Source organism: Carassius gibelio, chromosome A4 (genome assembly GCF_023724105.1).
Source record: "Carassius gibelio isolate Cgi1373 ecotype wild population from Czech Republic chromosome A4, carGib1.2-hapl.c, whole genome shotgun sequence".
In the NCBI taxonomy this organism is placed as follows: domain Eukaryota; kingdom Metazoa; phylum Chordata; class Actinopteri; order Cypriniformes; family Cyprinidae; genus Carassius; species Carassius gibelio.
In genome coordinates, this window is record NC_068374.1 from 26111498 (window position 1) to 26137875 (window position 26378).

At 41.4% G+C, this 26378-nt stretch overlaps 1 protein-coding gene across 18 annotated transcripts in view; it reads left to right on the plus strand.

Moving 5' to 3' along the window:
* The window catches only part of LOC127974934 (transcription factor SOX-5), a 188515-nt gene that overhangs the window by 146349 nt on the left and 15788 nt on the right, over positions 1-26378 (plus strand). For 13 of the 18 annotated variants that reach the window (XM_052578635.1, XM_052578680.1, XM_052578589.1 and 10 more), the window contains 6 exons: positions 2028-2114; positions 4715-4887; positions 6805-6873; positions 16156-16282; positions 18497-18561; positions 24395-24544. In XM_052578635.1, the coding sequence (XP_052434595.1) occupies positions 2028-2114; positions 4715-4887; positions 6805-6873; positions 16156-16282; positions 18497-18561; positions 24395-24544 (671 nt within the window). The remainder of the gene's footprint in view (positions 1-2027; positions 2115-4714; positions 4888-6804; positions 6874-16155; positions 16283-18496; positions 18562-24394; positions 24545-26378) is intronic. The other 5 variants (XM_052578543.1, XM_052578553.1, XM_052578653.1 and 2 more) reach the window with 5 other exon arrangements.

Genomic DNA, 26378 nt, shown 5'->3' on the forward strand with positions numbered 1-26378 from the left:
ATCAAGGCCTTCGCAAAAGGGCACTGCAACAGTCCTTTTCTTCACAAACCATAGGAGAGTATGAAGAACAAGATCAAGACAGGGTAGCTGCCATGAACGACAGATACATCAGCATATCTCCTTCCTTTTCCATCCATTTTGCAGTAAACGATTGCACAGATCCCCGCTGCGGGCTGTCACATAAAAGAGGGCTTTCTATTTTTATTAATAGTTAAAGTGAAAGAGCTGTCAGCATGGACAATAGCAGTCATGTTAATAAATAAAAATAATAACTATTACAGTGCTGTGGTGAGAGAGAGAGAGAGAGAGAGAGAGAGAGAGAGAGAAAGTGACATACTGAGAAAGAGAGAGAGCAAGCAGTGGGGATAGACTGAGTGGGCATTTGTTGAAACATTTCCTTGTCAAAGCTCTCGGTCTTAAAAGCCTCTCTCATTGTTACGCACAGATGCCAGAATAGAGGAAAGAGAGAGAGGGCCGAGGGCTAATAACACCTGTTGTAGTGACAATGAGACAGCTGTCAGTAGAAACAGCAGCAGTGAAGGTGATTGGCTGAATTTTAAGGTAGTGTATCCATAAACCAAAGATTGTGTCTTTTACAGGCCTGAAACTGTCAAACTTTGAAGTCCAGAGGGCGAGACCAGGAATACAAAGGGTATTCAGAAATACTCAAGAGACAAGAATGCGCTAAACTTTAAATTGCAGACATGCCTCTGAGGAAGTTGGACCATTAATCAGACATTAAATATTTGGCAAGTCGTCTTCTATTTGGCAAGACTTTGAGTGTAAGTGTGTGCCGCCCACCTGGGGCCTGTACAGTCTTTCCATTCACAAAGACACAGGTTAGTGCTCCGTGTTTTAACTCCAGCTGAATTGGTAATGGTGCCACCTGGTGTTTTTACTTTGGTGGATTATTGTTGAAGTGTGCTTTTGGAGATGTTAATTTTCATATTCTGAAGGCTTTATTGGTTAAGATTTAAAGGAGAATTTTTCAAGACACTGTTTATTATATAAAGTCATATGGTATTAAACCTTTGACCTTCAAATTGCAAGCATCATGCTTTACTATTTGAGCTACAGGATGCAGAAACAAAAAAAAAGAAGGATGATGAAGTGGAAAAGAAAAGTAAATTGAATGTAGAGTTCATATCTATTTGAAGCTTTTGCTAATGCTTTTGAAGATGTGAATTTCCATATTTGTAAGGGTTTAGTAATTAAGATTTAAATGAGTCTGAATAGATAAATTAAATGAGAGAAAAATGTTTTTCAACACAAAATTTGTCATAGAAAGATACAGAACGGAACCCATGATCTTGCTGTTGTAAGCGTCATACTTTGTAGAATAAAAAAAAGTACATTATAGTAAAGTATAAATATGTTTTAAAAACAATTTATCATATAAAATAATATAGAATTGAACCCATGAACTTGCTTTTGTTTGTGTAGTTTCTCAATCTGCTAAAATACTGGCTGCTGTCATTTACCACACATACACACCTTGCGTTTCTCTCTTCCTCAGGTTTTGTTTCATATCGCAGTTAATTGTTGTGATGGTGATGCTGGTGTGTGTGTGTTAGAGAGGAATACAGAGGGGGTGTTGAGAGTTCTTGTAATTTTCCTCTCTCTCTCTTGTTTGAGATGTCCGTCCTTGGCAGGTTAGTAATTAGCGTGTGGGGTGGAGGGGTTAGCGGGTCCGCGGGGTGTATTTGAAAAACAAAGCGCACAGCCTCGATAATGTGTCCATTGTACCCAGTGCATTAAGAGCCTCTTTGTGTTAGCTGGAGCATAGGGCTAATGATTGGCTAACAGCAGGTGAGGAAGCCGCTCAACTCTCTCTCTCTCTCTGTCTTTCTCTCTCTCTCCATCCTCTCTTCCTACTGGCCTACTGTTGGTGCCATTAGAGAGACGGGCCTTTATTACAGCAAATGGACTTTAAATGAGCTATATTGTGATGTTGCCTGCCTGTGGTAATTCTCTCTCTTTCCCTCTCTCTCTCTCTCTCTCTCTCTCTCTCTCTGTCTCCCCTCCAGAGGCCCCCAGTATTGAGAGGCTGTTGTCTAAGGACTGGAAGGACAAGCTATTGGCCATGGGTTCTGGCAACTTTGGAGAGATCAAAGGTAAAACTAAAGACTTTGTGTTTTCATGTGAAGTCAGATCGTATGCAGGGTTGACGGTTGATATATCAGTTGTGTCTCTTTTTAGTGGTATGAAACCAAAGTATTCGCTTTTCCATCGGCGATTGGGTCATAAGAGCTGCTTTTTGTGGTTTTAATTTAGAATTGAACCTATAATCAGAGTTATAATTGTTCGTATTAAATGTCACCTTAGACATCTTAAAGCATTCCAAGAGCTCAGGTATGCTAATCCACCTAGCGCTAGCCTCTTCGCCGGCCCGGGTTAATGATCTGCCAGGATGACTTGCTAAGCAACAGCCTCGCTCATGTTAGCACGGTTAATGATACATCCTGTTAGGTCACTCAGCCGTAGCGGGAACACACTCCACTATCACTTTAAATAGCTTCCATACACCTTCCTCGCACTAGCGGCGTGTTCACAAGGCTAACTCAAGAGTGAATGTACTTCATTAAGCGGCTCAGAAATATTTAATCAAACGAAGCATGTTCTCGCTCCTGGAGCAGAAAAAGGAAGAGCCATTGATCAAGCCGTCAGTGTGGTAACCCCACTGGGTTGACATTTCAGCAAGAGAGCATCCCTGCCACGACCACCAATGGTCTAGCGGTGTGCATACCCTTTAAGATCAGAAATGCACAGAAGTATATACAAACGAGTAGGATGTTTTAAATTGTTAGCAAACAAAAAGTCACATGTTTTTAGCCAACGAGGAACAGCCCCAGTCTGTGAATCATTTTGTATGTTCACGTTTAGCTTTGCTGACACATCTTTGGGAATGGATTTGTGGCTAGAGGGTCTTGTTGAACTTAGCAAAATGGTGGAAGTTGGCAAAACTGCTTAAGTTGCTTCTAGCAAGTTCATTACAAGTTATTTTGCTACTAGCAGATATTTTCCCTGAAATTAAACCAAGGTTGATAGTTGATCTTTAAACTTAAAGGGAGTTTTTCGCTGTAATACCATAGAAGAACCATACCTTTCTGTAAACAGTTCTTGAAATTCAGAACCATATGTATGCATTTTATAGAACAGATGTAATAGAATTTTACTTTATGAAGTCGACTAAATATATTGTACAGTAAAGAACAGCCAGCCTGTGTTTACCACACACTAGATGATTACAGAGCAAAAGAGACTGAATGAGAGAGAAAGAGAGAAGAAATGATGGAAAGAAAAGTGGTAATGGACAATAAGAGCCTTAGGCTAAACTCCTACATGTAACACAGCACTGTGCTGCTTTAGGGATTTATCTTTTAAGCCCAGTCATTAATTAGCAGTGAGAGCTGCTTGACAGGTATTACATTGTTACAAATTGGTTAATTACTGTGGTTTGTGACATGAGGCAAGGCAGTAAAGGCAGCCTTAGGATGTTTAGAGAGAGAGGAAACCACTTATTGATCCAAAGCTGAACTTTCAGTAGGCAAGGTAAAAAGCCTTCTGTTGTGATTGATGAGGCTGGTGTGTTTTCTTATGTGTGTGTATAAACACTTTCTGTCAACTCTAGTCTTAGGGCATCTAGAGTATATTGTGTCAGAGGTCCATTCACATTTTAATGAGTGAATCTGACTGACTGTGTTTGGAAAGAACTACAAAGCTATAAATGGTTCTGGAATAAACTAGTTGGCAGGTAGTCTGAATGACTAGTTGGTAAACCCATGTACTACACACAAGGTTTTTGTTTGAAATAATAGCTGGAAATGATACTTTATCTCCATGAATGCTATGAATTCATGCGCACTTTTTTGTTGGAAAAACAATGTCATACAATACATTATTATGCAACAGGGTCTTGGCAAGAAAGTGTGAAAAAATATTGCTTTGATCCATCTTTACTCAGGAAGACTCGTAACTTTTCACACAAGGCCCTCCCTTGTCCTGGGCCAGCTCAGATGCACACCCTCTCGTGAAAGCTGGGAGCTGTTAAGTGGGGCTGCAGGTTTATTTTTTCAACTGGCCGCCTGTGACAGTTGCCTTTATTGTGCATTGTTGAGTCTGTGTGTTTGTGAAGGGGTTACAAATGGAGCCTACTCTCACCTTCTTGCCAGGGCAAAGGGTCAGGTCAGCTGCTATGACTCCCTTCTTTCTCTTGCTTTCTTCATCATCTGTTTTTCCCTGGTGAGGAATGTGGCCCCTCAGAAGGTAGAATGAGAACAATGGGGGATTGTGGGGCCGTGCAGACTTGTGTCTGTGTGTGTATTTTAACAGATATATGACCTAAGACACATAATTTCACACACATGAACTCATTAACAGACATGTGCTCATTTGGACATTTGAATGCTTTAGGGGGTTAGCACACAGAAACACACACACATTGTTTGATTGGTGGTAGTCTGGGGTAATACCGCAGTGCAACGACATCCTGTCGAGTGATTTAGTCTTCCCCTCCTGCCGTCTGCTCTGGGCCTGCTCATATGTCGGAGCATTCTCAGCTTTAGCTGAGGTTGGAGGTCAGCTCATGCTAAATGTGTAGTGACGGCAAGGTAAACACCAGGGCGATAGGACATCTCAGGAGAAGCACATCTGCGTACAAGGCTTCCTCGACTAGTTCTTTGACCCTTTGGCTTGTGCCCTTTAACCCCTGCAGGCACCCAGGACAGCCTGGTGGAGAAAGAGCGCCAGCTGATGGGGATGATCACACAACTCAGCAGTCTCAGAGAGCAGCTACTGGCCGCCCATGAGGAGCAGAAAAAACTGGCTGCTTCGCAGATCGAAAAACAGCGCCAACAAATGGAGTTAGCGAAACAGCAGCAGGACCAGGTTAGGCCTTATCCACCATGTTTTGCCATGCAAGTGCTATGTTTTACTTTAGTTTTCCACATTCCATCAGTTATTTTACATATGATATTAACTAGTGGTTTTTCCGATGGTTAAAGCCAATAACAATATCTGGAGGGCAGGATAGGCTGACAAAATGTTATGAAGTTTATTCATAAATTAGGTTTACACACAAATATAGAAATTAAAGAAACACTTATTTTACACTATGTACCCCGGCCTGGTTGTCTACTGTAAGTTCTAACCAGGGACAATGCAGTAAAGTGACAAGCTTGATGTTACACACAATGAAATGTCATTGGTCAAAATTGAAATTCAGTGGGTCTTTAATATTTTTGGTCACATTACTACGAAAATATTTAGTTGGACTGACCCAGTGACTGTTTACAATCATTGGACAGACTGAAGATTGTTTCCCCCGCTGTGGTTACTGCATCATCAGAGAGAATTGCAATAGCAAAATACTGGTCGAACTAGGTATTGGACCAGCCTCCTAGCTTCTTTAAATGGGTTAATGCAAGTTTACTGAAAAATGGCACAAGGATTTTACGGCCTGATTAACTAGAAAAAAATAACTAGTGATCACATTCCACTTAAACAGCAATTGATAATGGATAGTGTGTTTCTGGCTCTCTGTGCAAGACTTTCATGGAAAAATAGAGGTAAAAATTCTAAATGTTTACTTTATTTATAACATGATGTATTTAAATAGCATAACATAACAAGGGGGCTATTTTAATTAATATTTTCATCGTTGCAAATGTTACATTGATTTTAGGTCAACAAACAAGTAGTTAAGTACATACATTTCAGACACAATATTGACTGTTTTTTTCCATTTCAACAATGAAGATGGTTCCAAAACAAAAATCAGAACAGAAGTATTGCACATCCTACAATAAACACTAGGCGTTTTTGTTACTGGATGATTTAGCTTTTTGACGAATCGGTGGAATGAACAAGTGACTTAAGGTGGTAGTAAAAAAGGTCTTAAAATGTCTGTAGACACCCTGTAGAAAGAACGGAAAATGATCTATTTGAAAGCTACCTCGAAAGAAGCTGACATATTTTCAAAATTGACTACTCATTGGGTTAAGGAACTCCTGTATATTAGGCTGGTTCTGGATTCTCTTGACCCTGTTTGTACTCGTTTCTTAAGGGGACATTTACATAAGTTTTTGTTTATAAACAGGCTGATGTTACTTTAAAGGGGATACTTTTAAAGACAAACTGACATGATGTTTATTAGAGCACCACTGCTAAAATATTCAAACATAGCCAAATTAACAAAAGATAAACTAGCCAGTTACAATAATAATATAGTTTGCTTTTGGATGACCAGTAAATTAATCAACCGTTGTGACCCATTCCTTCCTATCATGTCTGATTAGGACACAGTTTTTGTGCTCAACATTTAAATAGTGCAGAACACAGAACAGTGTTATCAGTGTGTGTGTAACACTAACGTTTTCCATTTTGAACTACATTCAAAAAGAAACCTTCTGTTCTCTCCATTCCCCCTATAAGTGTGTGTTTGTGTGTGTGTGTGTGTAACATTCAGGTCCCCTCCAGCATGCAGGCAGGAGACTCAAGGTTTGCATAAAGAAAAGTGTGCTTTAGCTTTGTTGTGTGTATAGTTGCTTCTGGGGAGCTCAGTTTTACAAAAGAAAAACCGATCTGTATTAACACATACAGTAACACACCCCTGTACACACAATGCTCCAGGACTGAGTGCCACTCCTTGGTAAATATGTTTGAAATACAAAAGCACACCGAAGAGCTTCAAACACACGGTTTACCATCACTTACAAGCATGTGACCCCCATCCACACAAGTAATGTCCTCTCTTGTTGGAAAAGAGTTTGACCTATGTGACAGTTTGACGTGTTTTGTCCACAGATTGCAAGACAACAGCAGCAACTTCTGCAGCAACAACACAAAATCAACGTCCTGCAGCAACAGATCCAGGTGAGTCTTCATATAGATGTGCATGTCCACTTGTATACATGTTTTTGCGTTTATGGTTTTGAAAAGGTATGTTTGTGAGATGTCACAGTTCAAGTGACTTGTCACCATGACCGTAGGGTTTCATGACAATCAAACATTTTAGTCCACCAATCAACAATCAACCCCCCCCAAACAATCATAAACGAGCATCAGCATCGATATCCAGAATCTATTCCCGTAGTCCTTTTGTAACAATCAGAATGTAGCTACACATACAATGGCAAAACAACTTTGATGAACTACTGTCCCTCTAATTTGAAGGCAATCCGTAATGTATTATAACAGCCTCAGTAGAAAAATATTCATCCAAGATAACTGACAGATTTAAGAAACTTTGATTAAAATATAATCACATTTATTCACAATCACAAAAGTTTAAATAAAAATATCTAATATAATAAAGTCTAATCAAAAATAGCATATTTCCCTCCCCAATTTGTGCAAGTGTTTGGGCATGGATGTGAATGTTTACATCAAAAGGATTTTGAACAAAGATTTTAGGTAAAATTTATATAAATTCATAAAATATTTAAAAGTCAGTATTGTTTCAAATTAGAGATCTTAGCTACGTTTATTGTAATTCTAAAAGAATTTGCTAACTGTTCAAAATAGCTTTACATGGAGCATAGCTTGTGACAGTGTAGGACTTCCCAAAAGTATTAGATGTCAGCTACTCATTTTTGTGTGGTCTACAAGGTAACTGCTTATGAGCACAAATTACATTTCAAATCACTTATGAGATTCCATTTTGGTTAATATGCTGCCTAAGAAAAGTTGCTGCCTATATTGGCAGTAGACTGGAAGCTCAGTAAGTTTTTAAAAAGAGTTTGTATTTAGACATAGCACTCATGCAACCTATCATTTAAATAAATCTTTTAAATAAATGTGTAGGTAATGCCCTTATGGTTGGTAAGGTAGCTTTCAGAAAACTAAACACAGATACTTTGATGGGTTTGTACCAGCTGACTTATACATAGGGCAGAGAGACACTGTCCTGCTTTGTATAAGCAGGTGTGAATCGAATAAAGGCTTTGTGTGCAGGAGGAGATGAGATGAGTCTAATTTGGTTGATAAAATGAGACTTAGCCTTGAGAGGGACTCTGGCAGTTTTGGCCAGGAAGCCACATTACACTGAGACTATTCACACAGAGGGAGAGAGATCACTCCCGTCCACTGGACCCCTGCCATTCTCTTTTAGTGCCTGACTGTGTGTGTGTGTGTGTTTGTTGCAGCTGTGTTTGCTTGTGTGTACTTGTTCATACTACACAGCTTAGCCTGAATGTGTATGTGAGACTTATCTGTGTCTATTTCAAAATATGCATCAGCTCATGTCTGTGTGTCAGTAGCAGCTGTGTGTGCGTCAGTCCCCAAAACACGTCCGCTTGGGTTTCTTTAGCCCCGCTCGTCGCTCACAGAAACAAAGCTTCTTTTTCCCATGACTTTGCAACCTCTTCCCAAACAAGCACTTCTCCATTCAGCCGAGTGGAACAATAGTTTCTCACAGTCAACACGGAGGAGGAGGAGGGGGTGGAAGAGGAGGAGACCCTTGTTATGGGCCAATCATATATTAGCCCCAATTCACCTCCTTAAAAACACACATTTGACTTGTGTCTAACACACAGGCCACTAACATTGTCTGAGTAAACACTTGCGTCAGAGACAAATATAGCAGTCCTGAACTTTTAAAGTATGTTTAGTTTAATCTAAAATGTTACTGAGGTCAAAAGCCAGATTCAACTTCCAATAGAAGGAACATTTCTTTTTTGCTGACGTAACCTTTTTAGCATCACTTTTTTGCAGTCCAATCGCAATCCAACCCTTATCCAAATCAGTCTGTTTTACTCAAACATGAGTCACATTTAAGAAGTCAAATGGATTGTCAATGCTGTTTTACATTGACTAAAGTGAAGGGCCTGTAGAACCTGAGCTCCTTGAAGAGTTACTTCTCTCCTGAAAGACGCACAAAGTTAACACATATATCCCTCTCAGTGTGGGGCCACTTCTTTAGGCTCTTGGGGGTAACATGCATGCACACGCTTTCATTCTTATTAAAGCTGTGACTCCACGCAGGACCCCTCACTAGTCCCTCGCAGGACCCCTGACGGTTATCCAACCAGGAACACAGGCTCTTGGATGAAAGAAAACACCTGCTGAGAAGCTTGAGGCACACATACAGAAGCATGAGGAATGAAATGCAGGATACATATAATGCATTTCCATGCTTAACAAGAGGCGTAATGTTGAGAAAAGACCTGTGGGCGCTGTGACTGAGAGCTGCCCACTGGTACAACCTCCTCCTGAGCTCAGCTGTACTGTAACACTTTCCCGCTGTCTGTTCGCTTTTCTCTCATTAGCAGCCTACTTTCGGCTCTGCAGGGCGTCGCGCTGGTGTTGGAAAATTTCCGCTACCCAGCACAGGGTCCGAGGTGAGGCTCCTCCACTGTCAAAGTGGCAGTTAACATGAGTAGCTAGACCTCCCATGAGGAGCTGTTTAGGCTGGCTGATTTGATGTAGAATGTCGACCATTTAGCACAACGGCATTAGCCTTGGCTAAAGAAACTAGCACTGTTGTCACATGTTTTAGTTAACTAACTAGTTTAAGTCTTCAGACATCTGGTGGCTGGTTATAAAACATATTAGTGTCAACATTTTTCAGAAAACTAACCTAATGAGCTTCCAAAGCTGTAGCTTATACTGTACATGTCAAACACAACATGATCGCTTCCTAATTCCTCCTTGAGATTGTAAATCCATTTTCCCACGGAATGAGAGTTTAAAGGTTGAAGAGAAACAAACGACAACAGGAACACTAGCACATCAGAGTTAGACCAAGTCCTGTGCACAGGAGCGGCTAACACAATTGGCTGTGTAATTGTTTAATTTGTCTCATTACACCTAAATTAATGTAATTGGTGTTTTTCCTGCATGAAGTGGTCGCACTGGTTGTGTGAACTGGGCTTTGTGCAGCAATGCGGATGACAGTTGGGGAGTCTCCCAACACATGTTCCCAATTGATATGAGCACTCACTTTATATTATTGAGAATATTTCAGGCGGCATTTTAAGAGTTTCTCAATATGAAGTATGTAATTTCCATATGCAATCAACTTACAAATTACTTGCTTAAAGTTGATTCTGTATGTTTTTTGTTTTTTTTATTGAAGTAACAACATTGCATTTTCAATCTTTATCTTTGTGGAGTCTCTTAAAGCTGCGGTAAGTAACTTTTGACACTCTAGCGGTTAATAAACAGAACTGCTTGCGTCATGCAGAAGAACATCGTAGCCGGAACTACTTCTCTCTGTTTATGTCTATGAAGAATCACAAAGGTACTGGGTTAATCCGCCGCGGTACCCCCGAAGCAATCTAAAATAGTCCGAATATAAACACTTTTTATAGGTGCACCCTAGTGATTCAGGACAAGCTAAAAACACGGTTTGGAAAACGGTTTCATGGTGTACTTGCTTATTATATAAATTTTTCTACATTTTGAACACAAACAAAGTTACGGACCGCAGCTCTGATTGGTTGTTTCTTACCGGGAGTGGATACATTTCTGCAAATGGCAATAGGATCACTGGGAGGAGCCAGAGGAGCTTGATTTTTTTCACAGATTATCTGTCTCATATTCTACCGTCAGGACATAATGACAGGTTTAACAAATATGTAAAAAATATATTTTTACAAAAGTTACCTACTGCAGCATTGTCGACTCCAGCTATACAATGACATTTTAGCATAGCTAGGGCTGTGCAATTAATCGAAAAACGGTTTTGATTTCGGCCTCCAATGATTATGAAAATACAATAATCAAGATAAAATGATTATTATGCCCCATTCCACCACCTTTTGCAGTGCTGCACTTTCGTTCCTCCATAAAAGCCCAGTTACAAGTGCAAATAAGTTAAACCATAAAAGCACAATTACACGTGCAAATCAGTAAAGTCATGTAACATGACATTTGCAAAATGGGATGTGCTTGATTTATGGAAGCATATTTTGTTTATTTTTAAAAGTGTGACAGAGAACTTGCGCTGCTCCTCAGGAAGAGATATGCGCTCAGAGACGTACAGAACATGTACATGTAAAATCATCTTTTAGGTCAAGGTGCATGCCTAAAAGGTCAAATACACGCTAAAAGGTGTCAAAATGTGGCATTTAGTGATTATTCATGTATACCTTCGTCGGTCATGTAATAAATGAACTTAAAGAGTAGAGAATGAAAATACGTGCGTAAACGTAAATTGTTTCCGTGCAGCTCTTAAAGTGACAGTGGGCTATTTTCCTGCTGCTACTGTGTGTTTATTATTCTAACAACAAAAATCACACACTGCTCTTGAGTGAAGGACTTTTGTAGCTTTATTAAGAAACAAAAGCTTAATTCTTACAGTAAAGACTATGCGGTTTTATTTAACATTTGATTATTCATTTCTGTAGTAGGCTGTAAACTGTTGAGACTTGCATAAAATAGACATAAAATCACAGTTTTCTCAAAAAAAAATGTATTCTACTGTATTTGTCCTTTGCTTTTTTTATAACGGACAGTTTAATTATTTTTTATAATTACCTTATTTAAAACCTTATTTACAGGAAATACATATTTGATAAGTATCTTTAAATAAACCACTCATATAGCCTCTTCATAATTTTGTTAAATAATCGTGATTTAGAGTTTTTCCATAATCGAGCAGCAGTGTAAGCTTTACACCAGATGATTGGACTTCATTTCAATGAAGAAAAGGTAACCCTGCACTCCTCCCCATAATTTAAGTGGCAGAAAATAAAGAATGTTTGTGTCTGTGTTAATGTTTAGTGAAAAGAAAACCGCAAGGAAAAGTGACAAGGAGAATAGTGTGGCAGACAGACATGTCTAACATGCTGCTCATTCAACTCTTATTTGTAAGTAAAGATCTGGGCCACAGGATCAACAAAACATTGAGCGAGAGAGAGAATGATGAGGGATATTCAACCTTAAAAGAAGGCATGCACAGAAAATTCTCCAAAGTGCTACATGTTAAACAAGGAAGCCAAAAGGAAAGAAATTAGCAGATACAAAGTGTTATACATGTCCATACCACCTCTATTTCCTCTCCAAGAGCAGAACAACTGTGCCTTGACTGGCCCTGAGCAGCATATAACCGCCTGGTGTGTGCCCGTGTATGCATGTCTTCGTGTGTCTGAGTGTGTGGGGAAGGCTTCTCTCAGCCCGGTGGTTGGCAGCTAATGGGAGCTATTTGAGGAAGGACACACAGGCAGAGGAGCAGATGGGCGCTGCGTTATGCCCACCTACAGCGGGCGGCTGACGCACCTCCTGCACTCACACCTAATGGGGGCCTAATATAAGGCTGGCTGTGCAGACACAGGCTCGCCACTCAATTTCATTAGCCGCTAATCAGCCAAAGGTGCCCTTGGATCACGGAAAAGGACTGTTCACTGAAAAAAATGAGAGGCATATTTAAAAAAAAAAAAAAAAAAAGAAGGGCATGAGTGAGAAAATGGACATGCATTTGCAATTGGAAATAGCAAGGTTGTTGTTTTGGTGGGGTCTGAAAATGCCACATTTGTCTGGAAGCTGCTATCAGGCATGGAAAAGAGATCAAGCATTAGTCATGTGACCTCAATGCACCTCTTTATTGGTCTAAACTTCGTTAAGGGTTCAACTGATTTTTTGACTAGAATATTTGACTTTTAAAAAAACAAACCTACTGTAAGAGCCTATATAAGTTAATGATACAATACTGTGTAGCCACAAGTCAGGTTTTTTTTTTTTTCAGATTCTACACTATACATAATCCTGAGTGAGCTAAGTAAGCTCTGTCTTGAATCCAACAAGAAGATAAATCATTGTTACTGTGGAGAACTGTGACAGCAAACTCCTGTAAATCATTGTGAATTAATCAAGCAAACATTCTAACATGCATAATTGCAAAAACTACTTTCTACCTAAAATAAATTGGTAAAACCCAAAATGTTAATATTGTAATAACGTTTTTACTTTTAATTATTTACTTTTCTTTAAATACTTACAAACTAAAATGTATAATTTTGAAATTCATTTCAGAGTTTGGTTGAAATCCCAATGGAGCAAATGAATGGGAAAAATGGTTCCAGACCCAATGCTGCTATATTAAGGCCCTGACAACACACCATAACGTTACATCAATCTCACAGTTGTTATGAAGTAAAAACTCTCATGAACATAAAACAACATTGATAGCTTCCTTTTTTAACCAGGTATATAATATTCTGAGACGCTTGAAGCGAAGGAAGTAGATCCATGTATGCAAAAGCAGATTTTTATCATATCCACCAGGGACAGTCCTTTCGGACTGACGCCTGCACCAGACTGGCAATCATCGCAGGCACTCTGTAAAAGTTAATGGCCTATGCCCACGTCCACTGGGCTAATATTGTGAGGTAGTCTGCAAGTACAGTGTGTGTTAACGTTGCTATCCAGGCGCAAATTAATCATTAGTTATATGGCTATGTGTCCCTTCTTCAACGCGAGGTCGCTGAGGCCCGCCTTTAATTGCTGGAGCATATGGCTGGAAACAGATTTTAGCGGTGGGACTCGTTCTTAACCACCGTTCTTGTGCGTGTTCTCAGATGTGAGCCATATTGTCAATGCTGGCAGCTATTGTTTCACTCATTTACTTCTTAGAGCAAATTACTCCCTAATAATAGCTCTACCTTAGAGTTTTTCTCTCCTCCGTGCCAGCAAACCTGTTCACACTGCATATGTTAATTATCTGCACATCTTCATTATGTTCAAAAAGCTTTAGGTTCAAGCTGTGCTGCCTGGCGAGAGGCTCTGACTCAGTTCCGTGCCAACTTTCCACTTTTTCCTTTTCCTTTTCTTTCTTGCTCTTTCACTCTCAATCTCTCTCTCTTATCATATCAGCTATGAAAGCTGAAAAGTTAGCTACTCTCGTTATCCTTGACAGGTTTTTTTTTCCTCCTTTGGCCAACAGTTTTTCTTAAGGCTGATTAGGCTCTTTTTTTTAAGATTCCAGCTGTATTTCTTTCTATGTTTATGTACAAATAGATAAACAGTTATGTATGTTTTATATATATTTTCTTTGATTGTGGACCTGGGGCCTGTACCATGATGGTAGCTGAACAAATTCAGGGTTACAGGATTAGTTTTGAGTTGACAAAACCAAACCTCTCCAATCCGGCTTTGTTGGTACCATGATGCTTGATGCAAGATAAACTGGAGTTACTTTGTGTCAGACATGTGTCACTTCTCTCACATCTGATTGGTTCACCTTCAGTCTGAGATCTTGAATCCAGAACATAACCTGCCCCGGAGCAGGTTAGCCCTGCAGTGTAAGATACCATGGCAACGAACACCGATTAAAGCCGAGCTACTTTCATAGTACCTAAAACCCAGGGTTGGCGGAAACTAAGCTGAAACATAGCTGGCTAGCCACCTAATCCAGCTTCATGGTACAGGCCCCTGGTCTATAGGACCAGTCACAGAGGCCATTTTTGTCTCATGTGACATTTGTCAGTTGTAAAACCTATTCAGACACATGGAGAGGTGCTTCTGCTTTCTAAAAGTTTTAAAAAGCTTTTCAAGTAAGCCATTCTTCCGACCAGAGAGTTCAAAGAGCCAGTATGGAATTCCACAGCCAGCTGTTGACTGATTAATAGAGCTTGCAGCTGGAGTTGACACTTTTGTCATAAGCTTGGAATATTCCACTGTTTTCATTTATTTCATGACTAGCCTTCTATTATTGTTTAGGTGCAACACAGTGTTTCCCTAAACTATTACTAATTCAACCGCAACCCATCCAATCCCTACAGTTGAGGTACATTGTTCAGTCCAAGCTTATTCTTCTTAAGTCGTCATTGTTTAGGCCCACTACTTTTAAACACAACACTCGTTCCTTGTTCCAGCCAGTGTGAGAGATGGTATGCAGGTGATGTTAACCATCCAAGGCCTTTAATTTAAATCTCCTTTGAAAGCATCTGTGAAGTTTAGTCCTATTGTTCTGTAATCCATGATACATGTCAACTGGATGCATCAAACTACATTAACTGGCCTGAAAATGTCAATATCAGCTTTACCTACTCTGCGTGGGTAATGCTATTTGCTACGTTGATTGAATAGAGAACAGCATGACGATGTGTTTGAATGCTTTAGAAGATCTACGAGACTCTAATTCCATATGCACCCACACACACTTGCTTACATGTCTATGCATTCAAGAGAAGAGTATGTGCTTGTAATTTGCCACAAAAACACTCTTTGCTTAAAACCATCGGAGAACATAAACACGCGTGCGCATTGACTAGCACACGCTATTGTGACCACAGAGCCATAGCTCGCAGTGAAGAGACATAGGCAGAACCAGAAAAGCATATGTTCAATTAGAACTGGAAGTTAGAGTCGCACCAGCCCATGGGGGGTCCTGTCAAAATGCAACAATAACACAACACTGCCTTCTGATCTGGGAACAGGAGTTCTGCCGTTTGTGGTTAACCAAAATGAGGGAATGATTGCTCTGGTTGTAATTCAAAAACAAAAACCCTCAGCCTCTGTTTATCTTAACATGCAACTGTTGTGATAAAGCACCTCCACTTCTCTCAGAGCATGTCATTTTCATATCTACAGTATTGTCGCTTTTGTGTTTTTCTTGTCAGTAGAACCATCTGTCCTCTACTTCTTTGAGCCTGTGTGTCTCAAGACTCTCCCTTTGCCAAAGTCTCTGGCTTGTGTTTTTTTTCGCTCTCCTTCCTGCATTTTATAATCCTGTAAACCTTGTGAAGTGGTGTGGCGAGTTGCCGAGCATGGTCCTCTGCAGAAATGGAGGCCAGCTGTTGCCAGTATGAAGAAGCTCCTTCAAATTACAATAATCAAGGGGACCAACTATCCCAATAGCCACCCGTTTAAACTCGCCCTAGAAGTGAACTGGCTTGTAAGGGCCATAGTGTAACCAGACAAAGTGTGGTCTGCCTTGCAATTTATTCTAGCCATAAAACATCCATTTAGACAGGAAGTCTAACTGACATGTATAGCAACCAACCACAAGTCTATCTGCATTCATAAATTGTTTAATTGAAGAAAATATGAAACACATGCAACCAATTCCTGTCTAATATAGCATCAGAATGGTCAATGTTCAAACTGTGTGATCTGAAGGACTTTGGTTGATCATATTTCTTAATAGTTTATCTGTTTTGGCTAGACTCTTTGTTTGTGACCAACATGTTCATTGTATTCTTCCTATCTCTTCAGCAGGTCCAGGGTCAGTTGCCTCCACTGATGATACCGGTATTCCCTCCAGATCAGAGAACTCTGGCAGCCGCTGCTGCACAACAAGGATTTCTGCTGCCTCCAGGGTTCAACTACAAACCAGGCTGCAGTGAGTATTAAAGCAGCATTTCAGTGATAGATTGTAAAATAAAAGACTTCAGTCCAGTTTATTGTTCACACTAGAGATTTCAAACCAGATTGCTGAAAGTGGAGTCTTATACCCAATGTTGGGCAGCATCTCCCTCCTGTCTGGTGTGCTCTTAAGATCAGCCAACACCACTGATGCCTGTCATCTCCCATACATGACAGACTCTCGGACTAGACAAACTCACTTGCTTTTTTTTTTCTCTGTATTTCTTGTTCAAAAGTAGGAACAGAAAAAAAAAAAGAAAACTTCCTCTGGGGTTTGTGTTTTTGGCCGTAGCAGTCCAACTGTGAAGCAATGTGTTGTTTACCGCGAGAAACGAGGCGGCAAGTGCCAGCAGCGCAGCAGCAGAATGCTCGCGCTCTCACAGGGGGGTAGAGTGACCTGCCCCAGGTTTCTTCATATTAACACGGGCGGCCGCCAGAACACACGTCCAATACGCCTCGCACACGCCTCCAACTCCTCTCCAACTGTACGCGTGCACACACACATCACATAGTTTGCACACTCATACACACTCATAAATGTACATCTCCCATGTGAGACGGACCGGTCCACATCTCCAGCTCCGCCCCCTGCGCTTCACAGTTTCCCAAACAAGTCCTCCCTCCCTCTTCCTCCTCCCAAATGCCCCCCATCTCCCAACCATACACCCTCTATTTCAATTACAGCCAGCAGCACCATCAAACCCTGCCCAAAATTTCAATTACGCATGTCATTTAGTTACTAATACAGTACCTCTTCATGAGGGAGGAAGCCATCGTTTGAACCCCTTATAACCAGAGCAGAAAAAAGGGGGATGAAATCCCTCCGGTCGCAGAGTCTAGGCTAAGGGGATGTTGGTTCCCACCCATTGCTCCACGGAGCCAGGCCACGGAGCTCTTCCAGTCAGTCTGAGGATGCTGCCTTCTAGCCAACAGCAACATATTTGCTTTCCTTAGTTTTGCTCTTTTGTTACAGCTGTACCCGGGAGAGACATAAAATTGTTGGAATATTTGTGTTTGTTTAGGGATTGAAAAAAAGATGAGGAAAAAAAAGACAAAATGCAATCTCCCCAGAATACATCCTTGAACCGGGTCCAGGGCAATCTCTAACCTAGCGGATGAGTATTTTGGGTGAAGGGGAAGCAGTGTATGGGAAAAATGTTTGGACACACTGATAGGAGTGTCTGGTTTATAGCTTACTGAGACAAGCTATGACTTTCTCAACAAACCCCTTGTACATATACTGTAAAGCCCAGGGTTGCATCCAAAAGTGCTGCCCAATCAACAAGTGCATTCACATGCGGTGTAAAAGCAGAAATGTAGTAATTAAATCTAGTAGGCAAGGTGCAAGTCATTTTAAATTACTCCCATCAGATGCCATATTTATTCTTTCCACCAGCTGCCAAACTGCATGCACAGAAGGGTGGTATATCATAGGTGAAGGGCACATTTATACTTGCTTCAAAACATGACCAGACACACACTCCAAAAATCATTGATTCTTCAAGAATAACAGAATTATGCTGCCACTTGTATCTGATATATTTTAGACATTGAGCAGATGCATCTTCTCCCCTTTTTTCTCAGAGCGCCTCTTCCAACCTCTCCTCCCTTTTAAACCAGCATTATTCCATTGTTCATTACACTATGAACTTCCAAAAACTGCAGCACAGAATTGAGAGCACACTCATGGTTTATCATGTCACAGCCCTTTTCAACGTAATGCTGATAACCCCCCTGCCTCCTCTGGACTGACCTTTACCTCACGGTCGTGTAATTATAAAGACCATATCTGCAGGTGGACGCTAATAACTCTCGCTATTCACTCCTCATGTTCTGATTCATCTCTCCAGTGCAGAGGCTCTTGTGCGTGGCCTGAGGAGACTGGGCACTGACGTTACCTCGTTAATTACCGTCCTCTCCTTATCATGCCTTAGCCCTCAACTGCTATTGTGCTCAGGGTATTAGAGCTGCAGCCACACAATCAGCCTTTCATTAGAGTTGGGGGGGGGGGGGACTTCACAATGGAAGTCTTTACCGACAGAAGAAAAAAGCAGTGAATCTGTTGCTCCATTGAAGAAGAGGGGGATGGGGCCCGGACCCTGGGCTAGAATCTGGGGAGATGAAAAGGAAATGGTGATGTGTAAAAAAATATATAAAGATTCTGACATACCTATAATGATCTCTTCCGCAGATGACCCTTACCCTTTACAGCTAATCCCTGCGGCAACACCTGGCCTCGGCCCTCTTCAACTGCAGGTAAGGTCCATCTTGCAGTTTTGCTTGTTTCTGCATGGTCCTGTGTTTCCATTTGCTGTGGCGTCTCAGTGCATTTTCCCCAACCTTTCAAACAAAATCTTTTTCTTCCCTCGTTTTTCCCCCTTTTTTGTTTTGTGATCCCGATAGAGAACAACAATGCCCACTGTTCTCCTCAACTATTTTCCTCATGCCAACTGCAAGTTGTCATAGAAATGGGCCTTTGTGAGGGGCCAGAGCCCAGAGAGAGAATGCCTCACTGCTGGCTCTGGGGTGCTGATATTGTTCACTGTGGAGCGAAGGGTACCATAGAAACTGTTGTTAAGGGGGACAGAGCACAGAGGGACACTGAACAGAGAGCAAACACAAAAAGATATTATGGGCTGTCGGAATAGAGTCAAACCCTAATGCAGCCTCACTGAGCTGCTCCGAAATGGAAAACGCAGTAAACATGCATCTCCACGTTTGTCCTTTTTTTCTCTTCCTCCCTTAGTTTGCTCTTTGGCAGAAGGAGAAGAGAGGGGTAAGGATAATAAATCACCTAGTTGAGGGGGAATAGAGGTGCACATCTGCTACAATACTGTGTTTGTGTGAAAATATTGTAAACCGATTCACTCTGGCCCAGTATGGACTTACTGCATTGAACCTCTTGTCACCAGGTGTTTGTGATGCATTAACCTAAGGGCCGACAGGGTCTAGGGCCAGCCCTTCCTCTCTGTTACCTCCCTCAGGCATTAGAGAGCCTGGCTTAGACCCCAAAACTAATCCTCCCAGTATTAGCCAAAATAGATGCACATTAGAGTAAATTTTAAAGGGGCATTGCACATACGTACACACATGCAAAGATACGCACCTGCACATCTGTATCACAGATTAAACATATGTAAGAGGTATAAATGGCTCTCACACATACGCACTCGCTTCGAAACAGGTGGTATTCCCAGGTGCCCTCTGGATAACAGGTAATAAAACTGGATATTTTTTTCTAGTTGTTTTTTTTTTTTCAACCCTCACAATCTGTGCCCTCACCCCGCTGTGCTCTGTATGACTGGATTACTGCGAGAATCTTGTCCTGTCTGATTTTATCTGCCTCAAAGCTTGTATCCATATGTTCCTTCATTTTAAGATAAAAAAAAAATCCCTGATTGAACAGCTTTGTCAGCCACAATTGGATTTCACCAGAAAAACAACTGGGGGAAATAAGAAACAACAACAACATCATCCAGTGCCACTGTTCTCTCATTGCATCCTCAAATCTTCCTTGCAACACACACTCACAGATATAGAGATTACGGTATTGTCACAAAAAAAAAATTATTTACCAAGGCTAACCTAAATACAGATGTCTCAGACAGAAGCATGCTGGATTTCCTCTGGGACAATTGGCGCGTCTGCATCTCTCATCTTCAGACCTCCCAATACGATGAGAGGCCCCAAATATTTGCTTTGGTCATTCCTCAAACCACTGTTTAGTGGTTAGCCCACTCACAAATCTGGCTTGCAATTCCTTACCCCTCTTCTCAATGCACTTTCTGTCCTTTTAACTGTACAGAGAAATTCTATTTGGAATATATGTCTCAACACACACACCTGCAATCGCCAAATGGACAGAGTCACATCTGTGTGAGACTGCTCACCTACACACTTGGCGTTAAACAAGACCTTTAAGTGTGTGCATCTGAGTTTAAGGTAGTCATTGCACCAGGGGTCACTATCATTAAAGTGTTTGCCATTAGTCACTGCAGCGGTCTTTAAACCTGGCCACAAAAACACTTTTAAAAACTGCGGCCACAGTTCTAACTGGCCTAATATTCTATAACCAGCTAAATTAACCTGCGTAACCCATCAAAACCACACACACATAGGCTGAGGGATTATCTTAAAAATCAGGGACAATGACTGTGTTGAAAATGTGGGAATAGAGAAAGAGAGAGAGATGAGAAAAGAGTACTGAAGAGGTATAAAGTGGGTCAATGGAGGAGGTCAGCCATCATATGTAGAGGCAGATGTTAGACCATATTGCACTGGATTACTGCAGCACACAGGAGAGTGAGAAAGAGAAATCAAGAGGGAGACTGTATTTAATGCCTTTTATCAGCCGTAAGAAATAGTACATGTATTTCCATTTGTAGTGCAAACCCCCAGCGATTTATTTTTTTTGATGGATACTTGGAGGACTGCATGTGTATTCATAATGATAAGTACAGTGAATTCCTTTTAGATAGCGATCTGGTGGCATTGTCCGAGCTCGTTAAGGTCACTGTTAATAGATTGCATGGCTGGATTGATCCTGTCCAGCTTGCCCTATCTGCACCACATCATAATAAGCTTACGTAACTTTCCCAGTGTATCACACAATGGGAATGCTATTTTGACTCAAAGCTTCTCACAAGCAGACCTGAACTGAGTACTGATCCTTGACAATCCCAAAAAATTATTAAGCAGAAAAAAGAGAAATTATCCTACCTCACAAAAGATTTTAATTTGGCTTTTGTATTTTTGTAAGCACTAGCTTTAGCACTAATTGACACATAGGGAGGGTGATTTCTTGGCAACAGCTTCAGTCAGACGCAACTCATGTTGAAGTTCATCCTGCCTTGCGCGCTAATCAAAACGGCACAGATCTCGACAGCCAGTGTTTAGTTTAGCGCAAAAAAAATTAAGACCAGAATAGGAAGAAATGACGACAACAAAGAAAAAAAGCATGAGACACACAATAGCCAGCGGTGACCAAAACGACAATGGCTTACAGGATCACTCCAAACTGCTTCCATTTTGACAACAAAGCAAGATGGAAAAATAAGCTAATAATCTGAGTAAAGCAGGGGATTACTGCAGAGCGAGCGATGTCTGCTCAGCCACATAAAGACACGCAGATCCACTCCGACGGATAGCGCTGACAGCAGCCCGTCTTTCTGTGCTCAGGGAGGGAACAGGGGCTTAGCGAGGATGGGGTGGTGGCTTTGTTAAAACATGTGTCACCAACACTAATACTCTCCAATCAGCCTTACGAGTTAAAACGCAAATGCCAATTTATCTCCTCCTGTCGCCCTGCATATTCACACGTACAAACACACACACATTACTTAGTTACGTCACAATTGATCTGATAGATAGGACAGGCCTGAAATCAGGTGCAGCATAACAGACTTGCATTGCCATTGTGATTTTCTTGTGTGTCCTACCTATTTGTTGACAGAGTGTGTTTTCTTACCTTTGTCACCTTTAAACACACACTCAGAGTTCTAGTTAGAGAATTAGAGCTGGCCTAAGACTCCTCTGTGAGGATTAGTGAAGAGAGAGAGTGAGAGAAGCAAGGGGAGAAGCATTGAGAGTTCAAAAGGACGCAGCTTGACTGAAGGAGTCAAGAGTCCTATCAAATCCCTCACAGATACACCCTCCCCCATTCAGCACCTCTGTGTGTGTGTTTTTGCGCAAGGCTGACATTTAAATTCCTCTGTTACATCCCCACTTTTGAGATCAGCCACCCATTCATCCCCCATTCTCGCTGCGTGTGCATACGTGAGCCCATGGGCACTTGAGGGGCATTGTGCTGTCACTTCCTGTTTGCTCACGCTGACAACGGGATGGCAGTGCTTTGAGCGTGTGCAGTGGCAGCCCCTGTTGGAAGTGTAGTGTATGTGTGTGTCGGTCTAGCAGTTGTGACTGACAAGAGCTGGCCCTGTAATAGAACTCAATTCAGAGAGAAAATAAAGCAGTCTGATGCAGTAGACTGGACGGGGAGCATCTCGCCCTCTCGTGCACACAAATGAGCACACACACATAGGCAGAGCACGCTCCGACAGGGGCCGTATGTCACGCTCAGGCACACACACAACCAGGGGCCTTGGTGGGAGTAATTGAACAGAAATGACCTACAAGAGCTTTATTTCATGTCCTGCTCCCCTGCACAGACTACAACTCACAACTGAGGTCTCCTCATGATGACAAAGCCCAGAAAAATTGTGTGTGTTGAAGTAGTGTACAACTGTGCAACCAGAGTAAGGAATAAAAATATAAGTAATAACCGACTGACTGTACAGTGGCTCACTCATTACTTAACGAGGTATAGGTTTGAGCTGAAATTATTTTGATGTTAAAAGAGTGAAACGAGATAAATGAAATTTTGTAGGAAAAAATCTGATTATACAGTTTAGCAGCGGAATAAATGTTATGTGAATATTTGACCATGAAATATTCCAGCAGTGTATAAACCTTCAATTTAAAAAGCATATTGTTTCTATGCAAGGTTTCTGAAATGTTATTTTAATTACTTTTGTTAATGTCTTATTATAGACATCTAATTTCACTTACTGTATACACAAAAAAAATCTGTACTTATTAACATTATTAGCTCTCTGAGGTGCACATTTAGGCAGATAAAAGCCAGTGTGAGTGGACAGAGATGTTCTGTATGGAGATATGTCTCTCAGCATGATGGTGTGTTAATCTCTGTGTGTTCTCATCTGATAGAAATATTTAATTCTAGCAGATACAGCCGACAGAAGATTGTGGAGAATGTGCTGTCGAGGTTGAGAGAGAGAAAGAACTGCCATGGACATTTGCATAAACCAGTCTTTGTTTCCTGCTGGTGGCTGGCAGCCAGAGACGAACAGAAGGACGGAAGTTTTACTCACAAACAGCCACTCGCTTCCAAACCTTAAAGAGAAAAATACAATTTAAAAAACAGCCCGTCTCTGCTGCTACTGTAAACAAAGATTTGGTTCCTCATCTTTGCCCACAAATACAATAAAAGCCCCTCTCTTTCTTAATTCTTAGCTTTCCTCAAAGTCCACAAAATTGCACATGAAAGCAGCACAAACTCACTTATTGCAAGAATTGTACGAACCGCTTTGGGAATATATTTTGCATGATGTCCAGCCACTGTACTGTCTGCCTGTTACCGTAGAAACACGTGCTCTGGTCCACAAATACACTGTTGAGGAGCACATCACTGAGCTCTGGGTTTAACAGGTAGGAGATGTTACTGCTTAAGGTTAAGTAATAAATTTTTGTTTGAGGGGTAATGCAGATATCAATATCTAAAGAACTGAGAAGCCAATATATTATTTATATGCACATATGTATATGCATGACAATAAATGTTTACATTTATGCTTAGTATTTAATTTTTTTAAACAAATCATTATCTGTTGATGAAGCTAATAAGATTTTGTACTGATGAAACTATTAGTCAAGTGTTCATAGTTACTTTAATCAAAACATCAGCCTATATATTGGTCACTAATGAATTCATTTTAAACAACAGGAAAAGCTGCATTTCATTGAACAATGCTGTCAGATATGTTTTTGAGTTTTAAGAGTGCTTTTTGGAGTGAGTCCTCCTGTCCTTGCGTGTGTTCTTAAACTCGCAAAAGATAAACCAGGGGTTTGGTGTTTGTTTCCACTCCCAGTGGCAAAGAGATTCACAACTTCTCTCTTTATGTAAACACATTCACCAGTTTTTCACCTTGAGAGGCACTTTTTTCAGTCTTTTCTTTCCTTAGTGAATATGACCCTTATGGTGAGTGTGTTTTTTCCCAGGATGCACCTTGGCGGGGACATGTCTCACTCAAGGCATCTGCTAGCTGTTAGCGTAGCCCCTTGAGGCCGGATGGTGGAACATAAAGTGACAGCTCTGTCCCCTCACACATAAACAACCATCAGCCCTCTCCACTAATGGCCATACCAGCTTTTTAGCCTTTTTTTCTTTGTTTGTGCATTCTATGTATTCATTTATTCATGGACCTTTCCCTCTTCTTCATCCACTCTTCTGTCCCTTCTCCCTCTGTCTGTCCTCTCTTTTTTCTCTCTCCCTCTCTCTGTCTCTGAACAGCAGTTGTATGCAGCTCAGCTAGCTGCCATGCAGGTGTCTCCGGGGGCCAAACACAGCACAGTGCCTCAGGCCAACCTGGCAACCGGAACACACTCGCCCACCAGCGGCCATAGTGAGAAAAACAGAAGCACCCCACCACCAAAGCCCAAGGTATGTGTTTGTGGCTTTGTGGATGTGTATTAGGCTTAAACAACAGTGTAAATTTACCATACATGGCTAATAGTCTTCATATGCACTGGTTTTTATGTTGTTGTTTTTTTGGTTGGTTACCCATAACTTGTGCAAGCTGGCACTATGCCCTCAATACTCCATGGCTCATTGCATTGTTTCATTTCAAATGCTTTGTTATGGTAGCTTCTAAAGGTCCTTGGTCCTTGAACCAAATTCTAGCTACCACTAGTGCTGTGCTTCTTCCGATTGCAAATAAGTCTCTGAGTAGGTATCTTTTCTTCTGGCCAGCATGGCAGCAGGAGGCCAGAGCTATCTGAGCGGAATAAAGCTCCATGAATATCAGGCAGGGCAGAAATAAAAGCAGCCTGTCTGGCCTCTCTTCCCTCCTGCTGGGATGGTCATTCTAGACGCCTGGACACCCCTGCAAGCCCATTCTGTCCCACTCAGCAGTACAATAGCTGGACCGTGGGGTGGCCAAGGCTGGATAAACATGTGTGAAGGCCTGTTGCCCGCTCCCTCTCCGGCCTTGAGCCACGGATGAGCCCGATGCTTGTTTGGATAGGGAAGAGAACAGACCTGGAGCTCAACCACATGCCTGTTGCACAGAGGAAGGGCTCAGGATTTGTTTCCATCCATCAATCTCGGTGCAAAGCTTTGGCAGTACCCATCGATTGGGTCTGGCCCCATGCGGCTCACTGTGTCAAAGGCTAATGAAGGCTGGTTTCCTCAAATATTTGGTTCTTTGTGGTCACATGGCCACATAGATGGAGTGAAAGAAGAGGGATAGGGATAATACAGATAATTGGCAGTGTCGCCTGCACCTGCTAGGTCTCCACAGCTACTGAGCCATGAGAAAATGACCTTTTCCTTAATGGTGCAGTAGGAGATTTTGGAAAATGCTAACTTTAGCCTGATAGCACTGAAAGCAAACGTCCCACCCTCCCTGCAATTTCTGTCCAAAGCCACGCCCCATGAACGCATATATACTCACAGACCAGAATACCAGAGACAACATTACTACAATACGCTACATCAGCTGTTCCCAATTCCAGCCCATGTTCCAAAGTGAAGTAAACCCCTGCTCAGGGAGTAAGGAGCAATGAACATGGTGTAGGGATCATATCGATCGGAACACAGTTCATGCACATAGCTCACTTCTAATGAGCTGGTTATCTGAATCGGGTGTGTTAACCAAGCGAGACATGCAAAATATGTGCGCAAGGACTGGAATTGGGAACCGCTGAGCCACATCCATAGACAGTAAAAGAAATGGACACAGCGACCCCATTGGAACTCAACTGAGACAATTGAAGCCCATTTTTAGCGTTTTTTAGCACTTCCATTTCTGACGCGCAGACTCAAACGAAGCTTGATGACGTCAGCAACCTGTCTGACAGATGTAAATGTTCTAGTAGCTGTGCTTGCAAACTGCCATCGTTAATCTTGCAGAGACGACGAGCTTAAGCGGGGAGTTATTTGGCGTGAGTGAGCAGGAGTAAGTATTCTGATTAATTCGTTTGTATAGTATTTTAAAATGTAACGCCAGTACGCCATATTAAGTTAATTGCCTGCGAGCTTCTCCTCCTGTCTGTACGGTAATGCGACAGAGAGTCGAGTGGTTATGATGCAATCGTTAGCCTATTTTTTACAAAAACTGTTTCTACGGGGCCATAATGTAACATAGAAGGTAATGGAGCCCTTTATACATTGTCGTGTATCTTTAGAAATAAATAATGGACAAACGGAGTCTTTAAACGCCTCAGATGTAAAGTTATTCGCTGTCAAAGTGACGCCAAAATGAATGGGAGTCAAT